At 40.4% G+C, this 17,056-nt stretch overlaps 1 protein-coding gene across 1 annotated transcript in view; it reads left to right on the top strand.

Annotated features, from left to right (window-relative positions):
* Positions 1–17,056, top strand: part of DNAH9 (dynein, axonemal, heavy chain 9) — a 273,404-nt gene that overhangs the window by 233,011 nt on the left and 23,337 nt on the right. The window contains exons 61-65 of the mRNA XM_004684583.1: positions 574–722; positions 8,227–8,354; positions 10,835–11,062; positions 14,916–15,107; positions 16,208–16,399. Of these exons, the coding sequence (XP_004684640.1) occupies positions 574–722; positions 8,227–8,354; positions 10,835–11,062; positions 14,916–15,107; positions 16,208–16,399 (889 nt within the window). The remainder of the gene's footprint in view (positions 1–573; positions 723–8,226; positions 8,355–10,834; positions 11,063–14,915; positions 15,108–16,207; positions 16,400–17,056) is intronic.

The following is a 17,056-nucleotide window of genomic DNA, read 5'->3' as shown; positions in this document are numbered from 1 at the left end:
ATAGTGTTCTTAAGAGAAAAAGACCCAGAATTGAGCCAGAGAACTAGTAAGTGGCTGAAGCTCCATGGTTTTGTTGAGCTAAAAAAAAATGGATACTTTGGACACTCTGGAAAGGGACACTGGAAAAAGGAGTAACATGAAAGAAACCACAAAGAAAACTAGAATTTGGGACTAAAAGACTAGAAATTCTTAAAATCTGTCCCTGGAAGGGAAGATCCCAAGGATGTGCTGCATGGAAGGCTTAGCTGCCTTGCAAAAGCACTGGTCCTGGTCAACTTCTGGGAGTTGGGGAGGATGGCAATGTGACAGGACACTCAGATTTTACAGAGGAGTCAGCATTGATCTGGAGGGATGGAGATTTGGAAGGAGCCTGTTCTGTGAGCAGGCTGGCAGCTAGCAGCACAGGCTAGAACAGTTGACAAGTAGTGAACTTGGAGCTGATTCTAGCTCTGTAATTACCAAACCTGTGAACTTGAACACATCTTTCCATTTCTGTGGATGGACCTCTGTTTCTCAATGTTATTATTTTGTGACTGATACATGACAGGATACATGTACTTTATGTTCTGGCAGAGATTTTGTTGAGGAGAAACTAGGAAGCAAATATGTGGTGGGAAGAGCACTAGATTTTGCAACCTCATTTGAAGAATCAGGACCAGCCACTCCCATGTTTTTTATACTGTCTCCAGGTGTGGACCCACTGAAAGATGTGGAAAATCAAGGTGAGAAGGCTTCATCTTTCAGCTAAGACTGCACAAGCCCTATCTAATTTCATTCTTTGTTTCTCTTCATCTGATTCACACAATACCTGATATTTCAGGCTAGCCATACAGAAATCAGAGTTACCACTGAACCAACACCAGAGATCGCTACCAAGGAAAAGACAATTCTTGGCTAGATGAGGCAGAGTCCACAGTGGCAGCTCCAAGAGGAGATCTCACCCTGACACCACTTTCACCCACTCATTGCCCTTACTGTGGCTGTATTTCTTTCTGAAATAAAAATGTAACCCTGCCAAAGGCTTCTATTGCCCTCAGATTTACATCCAAGCTTTTCAACTTGACTTACAGGGAACTTGGCCCTCCCTTGTATTTCTCCAACCAAATTTTCATGATCAGTTTCCTATTGCTGCTCTAACAAATGACCACCAACTTGTTGGCTTAACACAAATTCATTATTTAACAGTTATGGAGGTCAGAAGTCATAAATGGATATTATTCCCTCTTTTTTTTTTATAAAAACCTCTATGACTTTATTGGGCCCATTCAGATAACCTAGAATAACCTCCATATCTCAAGTTTCTTAATCATATCGGCAGAGTCCCTTTTGCCATGTAAAGTAACACACACACAGGTTCTGGACATCTCTGGGGAATCATGACAATGCCTATATTTCCCTACTCTCCTCTTTTGCATTCTACACTGGTCATTCCATTCTTCTACCCACCTTTTCCCCTTCACCTTTACTCATTCTTCAGGTAAGTTTCAATAGCATCACTTCCAGAAAGCCCCATTTTCCTTCCAGGAACTCTCATGGGCTATTAGAGTGTTCTTTTTTTGGCCTATCATATTTTAATTATCTGGTGACTGTTATGTTTTCTCATGAGTACAAGAACTCCTTGAGAATAAGGTGCCTTCTTTAGTACAGCATCCCTCGTTCCTTGCACAATGCTGTTCATGTGATGGCATTCAGTAAATAGGGTAAGTGAAGCAGTGAACAAATGAGTAACTAATCAAAACTATAAAGCTAACAACACTTCAACATCCCGTAAAGTTAAAGAAAAACCTTCCATATTTTTACAGAGTTAGGTCTTTATAGATTAAAGTCCAGAACATGTAGCACAAGTCCATGAGCAGTCTGTTCTTTATGAAAATTAAAGGAATATATAAACATGCCTGGTGGTTGGGGTTACTTGAAATAGAGCTACTTTGACCCAAAAGAATGAGTAAGCTCTATATAATGGAAAGAATTCTCTTATTCACTAACAATACATATTTAATTTTTAGTCTACTAAAAATTTCAATTAATAGTGGTATGTATATTTTAAATACAAATAATAAATTGAAATGAAAGGCTATAGTTCCCAACTTTGACCCTCCATATATCCACTCCCCCTTCCCAGACACCATGTATTCTTGATTTAGTCCTCCTGAAAGTTTGCTATTTTTCACTAATCATTTTATATCACTGAATTTAAATCATTTTAATATTTATTTTCTTACATGGAAAATAAAAATTATTTCCCATTATTATTCATCAATTCTCCTTTTTTTCTAAATCATCAAAAGCTTTACTGAAATGTAGTTCACATGCCCTAAATTCACCCATTTAAAGCATATCATTGAAAACTTGTTAAAATTTTTATAAGGCTGTGCAATCATCACCCTCCAAAAAAATGCTGTATCTATGACCCATCCCATACTACTAACTCACCCAAAGTTCACTTTCTGTCTCTAAATATTTGCCAACTGTGGACATTTCTTATAAATCGAACCCTACAACTCTGTGGTCATCTGTAACTGGCTTTTTTCACTCGGTATCTGTGTTACAGCATGTATCAGAACTCCAGTCCTCTTTATGACTGGGTGATACTCCAGTGCATAGAGAAACTGCATTTTGTTCATCCATCACCAGCTGATGGATAACTGGGCTCATTTCCTCTTTTGACTATTGAGAATCATGCTGATTAAAAGAATAACTAGAACAGAGAAAGAACTAAGTAAATATTTCTTGAATAAATTTAGTAAACAAATGAATAAATATCACAAGAACCATTATAATAAGACACACAGGGATTCCTAGCTAATTACCTCAATAAACTGCAACAAACACACACACACACGCACATACTGTTGTGATAGCTGTTATTCCTGACTTTGACTGCTTTATAAAGTTCTATGTTCCCTCTGTCCCTTGAAGGTTTTATTCCTCTCAGATTGAAAAAACTAGTTTCCTCATTTTTATTCCTTATTTTCTCTTTCTGGGAGCTTTTATATACTCTGTTTAGGAGCAATTTCCTACTATTCTGTGCCTACTGACCCCCAACGATTCCATCATGTCATTTGAAGCTTTCTGTTATTTCAGGCAAGCTAAACCCTTCCGTATCCATATTGGTTTTTTGTCTCTGAATACATTATCTAGCCCTGCCCTTGACTTAATCTTAACACTTATTTCCTTGCCAATGGCAAAATAGCTGTCCATCAACTAGAGATTACTGAGGTACCTGTGCCTCTTTCTCTTTCTCTTCTCCTTCCTTGCCTTCTTGATAGTTTGATTTATTTTCTAATTCATGCATTTAAAATATATTCATGACGTTTGTGTTATCTCATCTTGAATATAGCCAGTTTGCCTTGTAGGCTCCTATTCTCAAGTTGGTAAACCCTATTTCCAATAGCCTGGCTTACTAAGTAAACTGCCTGCCTGTGCTTGGGCAGGAGCTGCTTAGACAGGTCACTATTTTTCTCCATTTAACTCTTAAGCTTGGCATCCTTTCCCATCAATGAAATTGTGATTTGTGCTCTTAAAACCTGCATTTCTCTCCCTTTGTTTCATCATGGTGGTAATTATTATTGGTAGTGTTTTAAAATCTTAAATGTACAGATAAAATTCTGTATAGGACTTCTCTCAGCCTCAGAAGCTCACCCATTAGCCCTTAGTTAAGAGCTATGCTTTTGGGCACTGTTGTGCCTGTTAACATCCTCCAAGATTTTTCTCCCATCACAATTTTGTAGGAAGAAGAAAAAGCAGAAATTCCACCCACATTTTTTGAAGTGTTTTAACATGAAATCTACTGTCATCCACCCCATGCCTTCCCTTCTCTCCTTCTCGGATTAATCTTTTAATTGTACCTTAGTTTTGCCTTTTCTCATCACCTTCTACCTACGTGAGCCATCCTTCCTTTTTGTATGTTTATTTTTTGCTTTTGCTTCACCCACTTTTCCCTTGTTTCCAATCACCTGTAATAGCTCCCTTCTAGGGTTACCTTGAGGATAAAAATGAAATCTCAGATGTGGAAAGATTTTGATGCATTAAAAGTATAGTAGCATTGTTCAGCAATGTAGTCATGATAATTCACCTATTCTCTGAGTCTGTTCAGTTTCTCCTCCTTTACATCCTTTTGCCACATCCTGTCAAACATAGCTGTGTCTTAAGTATCCCAAAAGAGACTCTTCTCTTTCCACACTTATCCAGGCATCTTTTTTAGTTTTTCTTTCACTTGACTCTAACATGATGTTATTTGGTCTCATTAAAATAAAAAGAAATTATCTGAATAAAGTTGATGACCTAGTTGGGTTTATTAAATGATTCATGAATCAGACAGGATCCCATCCAGCAAGTAAAAGGGAGTTCCAAAGAACTGTGCAGTATGTCAAACCTCTCAGGCAGGAGGACAAGATAAATAAGAAAGTAGATTATTTCAGGCAAGGCCACCTTCTCTGGGAATACAAAAGTGATTATCTTGCTAATGTTGACCAGAAAATTCCAGACTAGTTAAAATTACATTTTTGGGAGGGGTTGAAACTATAATTAAATTAGGTATTTGATGATGTGCAGTTTACCACAAGTGATTCCACTTTTTTACCTGTTGTCTTCATCTTCTATTGCCCAGTTATCTGACTTAAACAAAATGAATTCTATATTTCCATTTTGTGGTCAGAAAGAAACTGTATCTCCTATGGTGGACTTCCATTGCCTCCTCTTTCTCTTTCCAATGTTCTGGTCAGAACTTAAATTCACTTAGATTTTTATAGGCCTGCTGTGAAGTATGTTCAAAAAAGCAATTTTCAATTTAGTGTCTTTGCAGTCAGGTTATCAACACTTTACTGGGAGTCTCCTTTTATTGTTGTTGACCTCATTCTCTTTCTTTAAGAGCCAATTCAAAGTTGGTTAAGTTATAGTAAGTACAGTCTTCAAAGACTGGCTTCAAGACTGGCAGAAGATTGTTATTTGTATTGAGAAAGATTTATTTGTTCATATGCCAGAGAACAAGAGAGTTTAAAAAAATGAAGATTAAGATGAAAAAGGAGCTGAGATTTAAAGAACCAATGAGTGATAGGTCAGGGAGGGAACACTTCTTCCATTGACATGGGAGGTGCACAGATAGTGACGTAATAGGGATATGGAAAAATGCAGATAAAATGGTAGTAACCGAAGGCATGTCTACTGGATGGCACATGTTTTCTCAGGGAAGTAGAGTAATGCAAACTGCTGAGTACAAGAAAAATGGGTCCCATTAGGAAATTTTAAGAATAAGGGGAAAGAGCAACACAGACAATTTCTGGACACATGGAAAGATTGTCAAACAAGATATAGATTGAGAATCATGAATTTATAGTGGTCCCAATTCACCAAATGCATTGTCTTTCTCTTTGATTAAGTTTTATAAAAGTTGGGCAATGAAAATGTAGTATTCTGCTCTCCCCTCTATCTCTAGTAAATCTTTCACACCCACTGTACCTTTGTACTACAGTGCTTCCATTCACAAATAAATAAATAAGCCTTTTAAAATTTTTAAGTTAGAAAAAAAAAGTTTAACAAATAAAAATAAAAAAGAAGCAAGCAGTGCAGTTGGAGATTTTACAAGATCATGGTTCACATGATTAGAGGAAAAAATTATTTAAAGAAAAAAAAGGGGTTGTCAATGAACTGAACATTTTCCTGAAGTAGAATAATAATAGGTGAAGAGGGAGAAAGAGAGTGGACAACCTGGAAAGTAGAAACTAGTAGCCACAAGTAGATATAAAATAATAATGCTTCATACATTAGGCAGTCCTCAGTGATAATAAAACCCTGGGAGTAGCCAGTGGAACAAAGTGGTGACAGATATAGAATGGAGGTAAGTTCCTTGAAGATGAGGAAACATGACACTGGATGCTCCCTGAGTCATCCATGGTCACATTAAAATTTACCAGAGTAGGGCCCCCCCTGGTGGTACAGTGGGTTAAAGCACAGCACTGAAAGGCTAAGGCCACTTCAGCATGAGTTCGATCGCCCCAGAGGTGATCCCATGGCACAGCAGACCTCTCCTGACCTGTCCGCTGCTCCCCTCAGCAATGTACTTCATTGATCTGCCTGTTCAGCTCCTAACTCTGTCTCTGGTGAATTCTCTCACCACCCCTGCACCTCTGGCCTGTACCCCAGTTCTGTATGCATAAATAAATAAATCATTTTTTTTAAAAATGATGAAAAAGAAAGATGAAAGATTTTGAACCAACTTTCTTTGTTCCTGGTTCCCTAGTAAAGTTAATCTCACTAAGAATAGAAGGCAGATAATATAAAAGTTAGTATATAATATAACCAGATGCCATGTTCTGCAAAGGAGAATGGGTTTTTATACAAAAAGAAATAGCATGCCAGTTGTAAGAGAAATCTAAAAAAGTGTTTGTCTTCTCAGTTTCTTGGGTATGTAGAACATGAGAGAAGTCCACAAAAATGTCCTTGTCCTCAAAGAGTAAATACAGAATACTCCATAAAGATGCTTCAAGAACATTTACAATGGATCATGGTTCCAGGTGACACCACAATGTGGAGAGATGGAAGGAAATCAGAAAGGCAAGGATGAGTTAAAGGCAGAGGGGATAGGGGCATGGGAGAAATAGCATAAAACAAGAAGGTGAAGACTCAAGAGAACACACTGATGAGAGGCGCTTGCTGATGACCCAGGAAGGCATCTTGAAAAATCCCAAAACTGTGGATGAAAGAACTCTACAAGCTTGCCTCAGCATATCACAAGGTTGGCAAGTGGCCCGTCATCTTTGACTGAGCATGAATCCCATCAACTTCCCCTCTTCTCAGCATCTCTGAGATTCATTTTCTTTCTCTTCAACCTCCTCTCATGCATAATGTCTACATTAATGCAAACTGATCCTACCTGGACTGTGCTCTGCTAGATATTGCCTAATGGCCCCTCCAGTGTGTAGTTTTCACTTTAATTTTTATTAAGCCCCTCTTTTCATTTCCTTCTCAGGCCAATAAAAAAGTAATAGACTCTTTTGTGAGTGAAAACATCATCAAGGCTATCGAATAACCCTGGCACCTTTTATTCTGTTGTTTTCTCTGGAATGGGTTCTTTATATTGCTGATTTTAAGGCTGAGATCAAATCTATTGCCAGTTAAGATTTATAGAATTTAATAAAGTTATTTCTTGGGTTCATCTCCATTAAATCTATAACTATTCCTATCTACAAAAGTCATGATCTTGTTTTATCTTGTTCTGTTGAAGGAAAAGAAATAGCTAATATTGACAGTTCTTTTTAATTTCTTGCACAAGTATCAAATTTTCAATTTTAGTCCCTTGAAACTAAGTTTTAAGTACAGATTATTATTTTTTCTTTTTCAATATCTCCTCTTCTCTCTTGTGTACTTCATTTTTCAAGAAAAATTACTTCATGGTAGCACACATTTTTATGATCCTTTTGTCTCAAGGGTATTAGATACTGTCTGTAAATTTTATCATATTGAGCTAATACCCGATATCAAAGCAGAATTGCTCCTCTCTATTAATGTCATTTCTTTGTGTGGAATTTTTCATGGACTTGAAGACCAACTCATGAACATTGGTGTTGCTTCAGAGACATGGTTGTGTTAGTTGGATATTCCCTTATTCCATTCCCAACACCAACAACATCCTACAGATATCATCGAGGTACATCCTACTAAACATTCACACCTATACAACCAAATCCCTTCCTGTCTTTCTTCTTGCCTCTCTTCAATTTGATGCATGCAAAGCAACAAAATAAAATTGTCTACATATTGAGAATAGCAAGGGAAAAGGCTGATATGTCATTAAATATGGAAAGCCAGAACTACTTCTGGTCACATCTTCCAGTAAAGGTACAAGGAAAATACATTTTCAGAGAACAAAGTAAACTGGAAGAAGCCATCCACACATACTGGTTTCTCTTAGAATTTTCACATCCACATTCTAGAAAAAATGGACTGATGCCTAGCCTCAAAAGGAATCTGGACAGAAAAGCACCTGTACTCCTACCCATTCTAGGAATTAAGTGAAGAGGACGGGGTGAAACAATTTTGGTGTGAAGAAATACATCCTTATATTTGAAAACAAAAAACTAGGATATTGACCCCTCAGTACATGACGTTTGGTGTATGGGTTCAGGCATGTCTGTGTTTGAGAGCAATATAGAGGTGTGAACTTAATGAACATTAAACAACATAGCTCATTAGACACAAAAGATAACAATGACAACATACTTCTTTTAGGTAAAAAGCTGGGATATACCTTCAACAATCGGAACTTTCACAATGTGTCTTTGGGGCAAGGACAGGAGGTGGTGGCTGAGGCTGCGCTGGACCTAGCTGCCAGGAAAGGTCACTGGGTTATTTTGCAGGTACGACCCTCTGCCCTCAGCTCTTGATCCCATACCTGTTTGGACCTCACATCTGGGCACCTGTCTAGTCTTCCCTTTGCTGACTTTCTTCTACACCCTTACCCCCTTCACTTCCTAATATTCTCTTTCCAACTCTCTCTATAGTACTCTTCACCTTATCCCCAGTGACCCTTGTTGTTCCCCCACTCTCCTGGGTTCCTGACATTTTCAGCAGCTTAAATAACCCCACTTACAAAAAAAAAAAAAAGTTGATTCCTACTTTGGTATAAACTCAGGAAGTTGGTATTCAGTTGAAGGTAGAGGCAGATGGATTTTTTTAGCTGCTGGTCCCTTTCCATACATTTCACCAAACTTTTCTGATGGACTTTTCTATTGTGTTATCTGTTATACATTCTTCATTACAGGTTAGAACTTCGACTCTTTCTTGAGAGTTCATGTCAGTACTTGAAAATCTGAAACAACTACCACTGGTAATCTCATTGATAAATTATAAGCAATCAAATCTTTGGTTATGGCCTCTTATTCTTTATGTGCAACTGTATCGAAGCCAGGCTGTACCAGAATAAGTGACTTACTCTCTTTCCTACTATAACACCATGTAATCACCCCAATTAGCGGGACCTGAGCCATGTTGAAATAATTTGTTCTATGGCTAAGCCCTTCGCTGCATTTTCTTAGGGAAAGAGACAGTCTTTATTTACCTTTTAGCATCCGTAGCACTACCTTGAACACAGAAAATACTCAAGAAAAGTAATCAATGAAGAAATCAATGAGAGAAAGAATAAACAGGAAAAACAGGAAAAACAGGCATTGTTTTCCGTGTTTCCCATCCCATTCTGGCTTTGATTAGCAAGAACTTCCTTTCTCCTGACTATTCATGTACACATCTTGCTGCTGTATCTTCATCTTTAACTGCCTCATCATTCATTCAAAACTTAGCAGCTAAGGGATCTGCCAGTCCCTGAGTTGTCTTTTCCAGCTCCTTTGGGCATCTCAGTAGAAAAAATGACAGTGGCTGGTACTCTACTTTCTTCCACATGCAGCTACATGGTGTTGGGAGGGTGTGGCCTCCCCACTGTCTGAGGCACATTACGCAAAGAGGCTTCCTGTGGGCACTAGCATCATGAAGAACTCTATCCCTTAGACCACAGAGCGTGTTTCCTCCCCCAGCATCTACTGGCTTCCAGGACCCCCATCCTCTGTGTTGATGTGGTTTCTGAGATTAAATTCAGAAGCTGGAATTCCCAGAGATGTATCACTTACCCACTTGTAGGTCCCTGGCATTGCACAGCTCACAGGCAAGGCAGCAGGCTAAAATCTCCTCTTCAATAGGGTGGTTATAAATGAAGTCTTTAATTTAACAAAGTTTCACTTCAACAACTCTAACTGCTGCTCTTACATAGCATTTTACAGTACTCAAAGTTCTTTTAAATGCATCACCTTTGGTTATTTGCAGCAATTCTGTGAATTAAGCAAGGCAAATATTGTTATTATTTCTTTTATAAAAAAAGAGAAAGCAGCATTCAAAGGCCAGGCTGCTGTAGCCCAAGTAATGTGCTGAGCAACAATCTGTGTGTTTAAAGCTCTGGGAGTAGGATCCCTCAAATATTTACTGAGGCATTTTATCTAGCCATCATAATGAAACATATTGCAATGAAGCAAGTGTCTATCCTTACCAAAGTGAAAGGTGCATTTGCAAAGTAGTGCTAAGAAATAAAGGGAGGTTTAGCTAGACAGACAGATAGGAATCCATCAGGGAGGGAAAAAAAGACTCAAAAACCAGACAGGAGAGCTTGTGCTTCCAGTAGGGAGTGCCGCTGCTGTCTGCAGGCAGCAATGACTCAGTGTGTTTTAGGAAGATAAGTTTGGCAACAATTAGCTGAATGGTTTGGAGACTGGGAGAGAGGAGTCAAAAGAGCTAGCTAGAAGGAGTTTAAATTGGTGCTTTTCAATTTTGAACATGCATGCAAACCACTGGAGGATCTTATTAAAACACACTGATTCAATATGTTTTAGCAGAGCCTATGAGTCTGCACTTCTAACCAGCTACCAAGTAATGTTAACTTTGCTGGTCCAGGAGTCCTCACTCCTGAAGATCACAGTTTCAAATAATTCAGATGTCAGACAGTGGGATCTGAACTTGGAATGTGTCCATGCATTAGACTCCAAGTGTGACCCCTAGGCTGGTGGCAACCTCATTTCCTGAGAATTTGTTAGAAATGCACATTTTCAAGCCCTCCCCTAGATCCACTAGTTCAGAAACTGAGATGAAGTCCATTAATCTGCTCTAACAAGCATGGAATATCAAGGATAGGGCTCAATTGTAGGATACTAGTCCCCATTACTAGGAACCCCAAAATTCATGTTGAAATGTATTTGAACCTAAGGACTGGGCTCTTCTCTAGCTGCTTTTCTGAGGATTGTCTGTTGCTAACAGAATTAAGTGGAATCCTATGTCTGGGGCCCTTCTTTCCCACCAGAACATCCACTTAGTAGCCAAGTGGCTCAGCACCCTGGAGAAGAAGCTGGAGGAGCACAGTGAGAACAGCCACCCAGAATTCAGAGTCTTCATCAGTGCAGAGCCTGCACCCTCCCCTGAGGGTCACATCATTCCCCAGGGCATCCTGGAGAACTCCATTAAAATCACCAATGAGCCTCCCACGGGCATGCATGCCAACCTACACAAGGCACTGGACAACTTCTCTCAGGTATGGTCCTGGGAACGGGGGATGAGCATCCCACCTCACAGAGAACTAGTGGGTGGAAGAAGAGGGGGTGGAGCAGAGTGCTTGCTGGACTGTGGAACAATGCTCCATGGGGGTGAGACTTCTCTTTATGACTGACCTTCACTGAGTGCCCACTAAACATAACTCCATTCTCAGATGCTCCTAGAGGAGTCAATAGTAGGGTCTTTCTTTGGCAAGAAGTATGGGGAGAACTTTCTGCCAGTGTACATGTGAACTAAATATTTCAACATGAAGAAAGGCATGTTGCTCGCAGTAAGTGAGCTATACTACTGGCCACGTGCTTGTTGAGTAAACATACTGAGTAAACAATGATGCCAACATGATAACAGTTGACCTCTGCCTGTATCTTGAGTAAAACAGGTTGAAATAATGCAAATATCAGGTAGTGGGAGCTGAACTTGTAAAGTAACCATGTGTTAGACATCAGCATCATCCAGGAATGAGCTGTTAGAAATGCACATTCTCAAGTCCCACCTAGACCTGCTGAATCAGGAACCCTGGGATATAGCCAGGAATCTGTGTTCTGGCCAGCACTCTAAGTGATTCTATCAAGCTCCAGAGAGACTAAGAATATCAAGGTGCAAGGTGCAAATACAGGCTATCACTTTATTAGAACTTCCATAACTGGGAACTCCAAGACTCATATTGTGGAGTGTTTATTCAGAACTGAGACCAAGTCCACAGGTGGCCAACTCTATATCTAAAGTAGCATTTACACAAAGTCTGCAGCTCTGGACTCTTTTATATTCTCAGAAAAACCTCCTTTCTTGTTCTTCTTCCTTGGAGAGTTCCATCTTGCTGGGAAAGAGAAAGTATACACAAGATACCAGGGTGTTAGAGGCCATGAGGCCAACCTTAATGTCCATTCCACAATATGGGCCTTGGGAAATATGTCCAGGGGGAAGAGGTACAAGGATGTATTGACAAGATTTTCCTTTCTGATGCCATCAGCACCAGTGGTTCTCTAGTTTCAAAGAACCCATGCTAAAACTCAAGTCCCAGAAGGTATCTAGGTAACTTGAAATAGGTCATCTAATACATCATCCAACAGACAAACTATAACTGTAGCTAACCCAACATGAACCTTCAGAACCAGCAACTCTTTACAACATGGTCTAACTTAAGATAACAACCAGTGAACAGAACATTTTACTGGTTGTTCAAGACTCCTCAGAACTCAGGAAGTGAGCAGTCCACCTTGGATATGGAAACTGCCACAAAGATTTGAGAAGCAGGCCTGGTTCATGTTCTTCCTTTTTCACTCACCTTCCCAACCCAACTCCAAACCCACACATAAGCTAGACCAAAGAATGGGGAACATTACTAGAAGATTTGGGATCTCTTACCTTGTTCTTCCTGTTAAGAAATACCTGCTCATTGAAATGTGAGGCAGAAGGTCTAGTGCATCCTGGCCTGGGGGTATTATCTTTCCTAAATTCCAAGGTACTTTGCACCAGAGGTCAAAACTCCTGAATGTTCTAGATTTTATATTCCACATAGGGAAAAGATACATTCTTTGAAATCTAGAATCTTCTTTACAGGAGGCTATAGCTGATTTCAAGCAAAAGCATTTCTACTCTTTAAAAGTCATCATGTTTAGATGGACAATATATGACATATCCATATACTGGCAGAAAGCCAAAGTCCCGAGACATGTTACAACATAGATAAATCTGGAAAACATTATGCTATGTGAAAGCAGCCAGACTTGGAAGATCTCATAGTGTATGGCTTCTTTTATGTAAAATATCCAGAATAGGTGCTCAGTAGAGACAGAAAGGAGATTAGTAATTGCCTAAGTCTGATACAGTAGGGGAATGAAGAATGGTAACGTATGAATATCTGATTTTCTTTAGATGCAATGAACACATTCTAAAGCTAAATTGTGGTGATGGTCACCCAACTCTGGATATATTAAAGCCATTGAAGTATATACTTTAAATAGTCAAATATATGATATGTAAGTTATATCTCAATAAGGCTGTTAAGAAAGAGTTTTCATCTGCTACTCACCAGCAAACACAAAGACATTAGGACTACACAATATGAGCACACATAAGCCACCCCACTGGGTGCTTAATAATGGTTAAAATGTACAGTTTATGATAGGATTTTTTTTAACAATTAAAAGTTGAATAAAGAAAATATACTGGACTGCTCTGTTGAAGAATGAGCGGCAGCCGTTCCCAGCTCTTGAGGGTCTGGGATAGAACCCAAGAGAAAGGCAGCAGAAGCTGTGCCTCCCAACAGTTAATATTATAATACTGTTGCTCTGTGGGAGTGATATCATCTACAGCCATACCTGGCTGCTGCTTCTCAGCCCTCCATGGTCCCCTATCAAACTTACTTGTCCTGCAAACCTAATGTCCAGTGTTAGTTATCAGGCAACTGAGAAATATATCTCAAGATACTGGGGCTTTTTCTGGTTATTCTGTCCCTTCCTGTTGTCTGTGGCCCATGGCTGGCCATCTTCAATAACTCACTCTGTGACAGATTTATGAGTACTCATTGTTCACAGTTGTAATTGTTTCATTCTGCATTTATAAGTGCCCTGGAACAGAGACCTGGCTAGTGTGCCCTCTTACTCAATCTCCTCTTTCAGAATCCCATTTGCAACCATGTCAAGGACAAATTGAAGAAATGTGTTCCTTTTATCCCTGCATCCCTGCAAGCTGTTATATTTGGGCTGGTTATTTTATTCTGACTTTTGTCTGCAGGCCACTGCCCACTGGTTTCATCCCCTTAGTGTGTGATTTCTTGCTTTTACACTTAAAGACACTTTTTAGCACCAAACAAAAGCACCAGAGCAACACACACACACAGAGAGACTCAGATACTTAGTCTGTCCTCTCTCCTCTGTTCCTGCTCCCCAGGTAAACAAAATCCAATGACCAATGCTTAGAAGAATTGTCAGACCTGAACACAGTCCATTTTGTATGAGCTTTAAAGTGCCTTTCTAGGCCTCTCCCTGAGCTATCTTGCTCTTTCCTGAACAAAGAGGGTCTCATTCAGAGAAAAATATTTTTAATGCCAAAGAATCCAGGGACTCTACTATCCCTTCAAAATGCATGCTTTCTCCTATCCACCATCATCACCACCCCACCTCCACCAAACACAATACACAATTGCAGGGCCTACTTCTAGAACATCTCCCACTTCTCTTTTCTCCACACATTGTTTTTTTTTTTTTCATTCCTTCCTTTAGCCCAGCAGCTGGGATGCCTCAGTGATCTTGTTTCCACAAGTGCCATCGCCCACTCAGGTTGAGTGGAGCAGTGAGGAAGACATGGCTTTCCTCTTTCTAGAGCCACTTCCATCTTCTCCCTCCTTCCAGCACTCCCCCAACAGATGAGCTGAGGATTTCTCAGTCACATAGACAGTAATTATACCTACAAAGTTTCAATGAAGGGCAAGAAAAGCATTGGCAGAAGGAATTAGAGATGATGCTGTGGGAGGTTTCACCCACACCCCAGCACAAAGTGACATTGAGGTGACAAACCTCACAACACTCCCATTGCCGGCCACCATTTTTCATTAACTGTGCTTGGATCTTAATTAGCACATCCACATGCATAATCTATAATCTTAAACCAAGCCCTGTTATAATCTGAATCTAAATCTTAACCCAGGTTCTAAACTCAACAAGGGCCCCCCCAAAACCAAATCACAGTACAACCTGCAGCCTCACTGTAGCTCAAAGCTTGACCAAAACACAAAGAAACTATTCCCAACACAATCCCGCCATCATAACCACATCCCTACTCTGTGTAGCAGCAGCTCTGTGCTAACATTAAAAGCCATGCTTTCCTTTCAGGATACCCTGGAGATGTGTTCCCGGGAGACAGAATTTAAGAGCATCCTCTTTGCTCTTTGTTACTTTCATGCAGTGGTGGCTGAAAGGCGCAAATTTGGGCCCCAGGGCTGGAATCGTTCATACCCCTTCAACACAGGGGACCTCACCATCTCTGTGAATGTGCTCTACAACTTCCTGGAGGCAAACACAAAGGTAAAGGGCCCTGCCAGCATAGGGGCTTTGGAGGGAGAGCACATCCCAAGGAATGTCCAAGTGGAGTTGGGAAGTTTAAAGTACAAGTTAACCAACTAGCACACTCCAGGTTCTCCAGGTGAGGTTAGAACCAAGAAAGCTCAGGAAACAAAGTAGTAACTCATACATGCTATGAGTTGGTCCCTTAAGCTCTCATGCCAAGGCCCCCAAGACCATCCCTGGGCATTCCCAGGTTGCAGACCACTATAGATTGGCAGGAAGAGGCCCCATACTCACCTGATTCGAGTTCCCAACTGAACTAGCCAAACTCCCAGAACTTCTCTGGGAGAACACAGCTCCTTTCATAGGTGTGGTCTTGCTGACGTGGGAGAAGAAGACCAAGTCGTCTTGTTCCCTGCTTTTTGCATTTCAAAGAAAATTTGCCCTCACAATGCATCCTCTTCCATTTGAAGGAATGTCCACACCATCTGGGTTCTTCTGGTTCATTGGCCAAACACACAGCATCCACAAGGTCACTTCTTTCTGTGGAGGGAAGGGAGAAGATCAGACCTAGATACCCTGAAAACTTTCCTTGCCTTATCTCCTGGACCCTGGAAAGCCCACCCCCACACATCATCCCTCTGTCTGCTGCACCACCTCAAGGCTTTCCCCATCAGCTCCCTCCCTAACTTCAACACCAGGGAACTTACTGCTATATTTCATTTGCTCTGAACTTTGAAAGGTAGCAATTCATTAATATGCTAATTATGGCAGGAAATTAGAAAAGAACCCTGGCCCTCACTTTCCTCCCACATTCGTCTATTTAAATAAAGGAGCTGTAGGTAAAACCTGACTTCATTGCCACAGTTAATGGCCATAAATAAGGGAAGACACAGAGGTGAGAGTGGTCACACTTGCCTCTCCTCACCTCATGATATCATTCTTCAAGCATTTAGTGAGCTCCCACCTATGCCCAAGGCTGCTTTGCCTTGGGGCTTGCAAGTGAGTAAAAACATTGCTCCCTGTCTGAGGAAGCATACCATCATGTGCCTTCAGGCTCTGCACACATGTTGGGCAGCCACCACCTACTTGATGGTATTGCTTTCTTGCCCATCTCTCAGGTCCCCTATGATGACTTGCGTTACCTGTTTGGAGAGATCATGTATGGAGGCCATATCACAGATGACTGGGACAGGAGACTCTGCAGAACCTACCTGGAGGAATTCATTAAACCCGAAATGCTAGAAGGAGAGCTGTCTCTGGCCCCAGGCTTCCCACTTCCAGGGAATATGGATTACAGTGGTTACCATCAGGTAAGGCTGCTTTTTCCTAAGGATGCCTGATTCTGCTCATGAAGGTTCTAAGCTGCCCTGCTCAGCTCAGGGCGCTCCTGCAGAGGCAAGGAAGAATGAGCTGATGCAGGCTGCTTCAGGTACAGCCCCAAGTGCACCCTGTTCAGTTTGAGAGATAGGATTTCTAGCTTCGAATCAATGATAAAATTGAGCCTTCGGAGATTTCATTCTTGATGTTTAGTTCAGTAATTCTGTTTGTTGCTCTTTTCTACAAAGAATATTTGGGGCATTTATTTGATTGCTTTCATTCAGGTTATTGACAAAGCCATTAGGAGCAAAATTTCAGGTAAGAACTTAGACAACTTTTGGTAAAGTTATATTAGGGATTCTAAATATCTTCAGAAGGACATGATCTTGTGGGTAGAGCCCTCACCCTTGCTATTCTCTGCTGGTTGCTATGAACCCTGGCTTAAATTCCCACCCCCCACATGCTGAAAAGCCATTCTCATGGAGGTTTTTTCTTACTGTTACCTTGGTTTTTTTATTTTATTCTTGCTATAGCTATTTTTTTTTTAAGATTTATTTATTCATACAGAACTGCGGTACAGGCCAGAGATGCGGAGGGTGAGATGATTCACCAGAGATAGAGTGGGGAGCAGAACAGGCAGATCGACGAAG

This window comes from Condylura cristata, unplaced genomic scaffold (assembly GCF_000260355.1).
Source record: "Condylura cristata isolate star-nosed mole 26May11 unplaced genomic scaffold, ConCri1.0 scaffold00017, whole genome shotgun sequence".
NCBI classification, from domain to species: Eukaryota; Metazoa; Chordata; class Mammalia; order Eulipotyphla; family Talpidae; genus Condylura; species Condylura cristata.
Note: the sequence above shows the minus strand (reverse complement) of the source record. Positions and strands in the feature narration are given on the sequence as shown.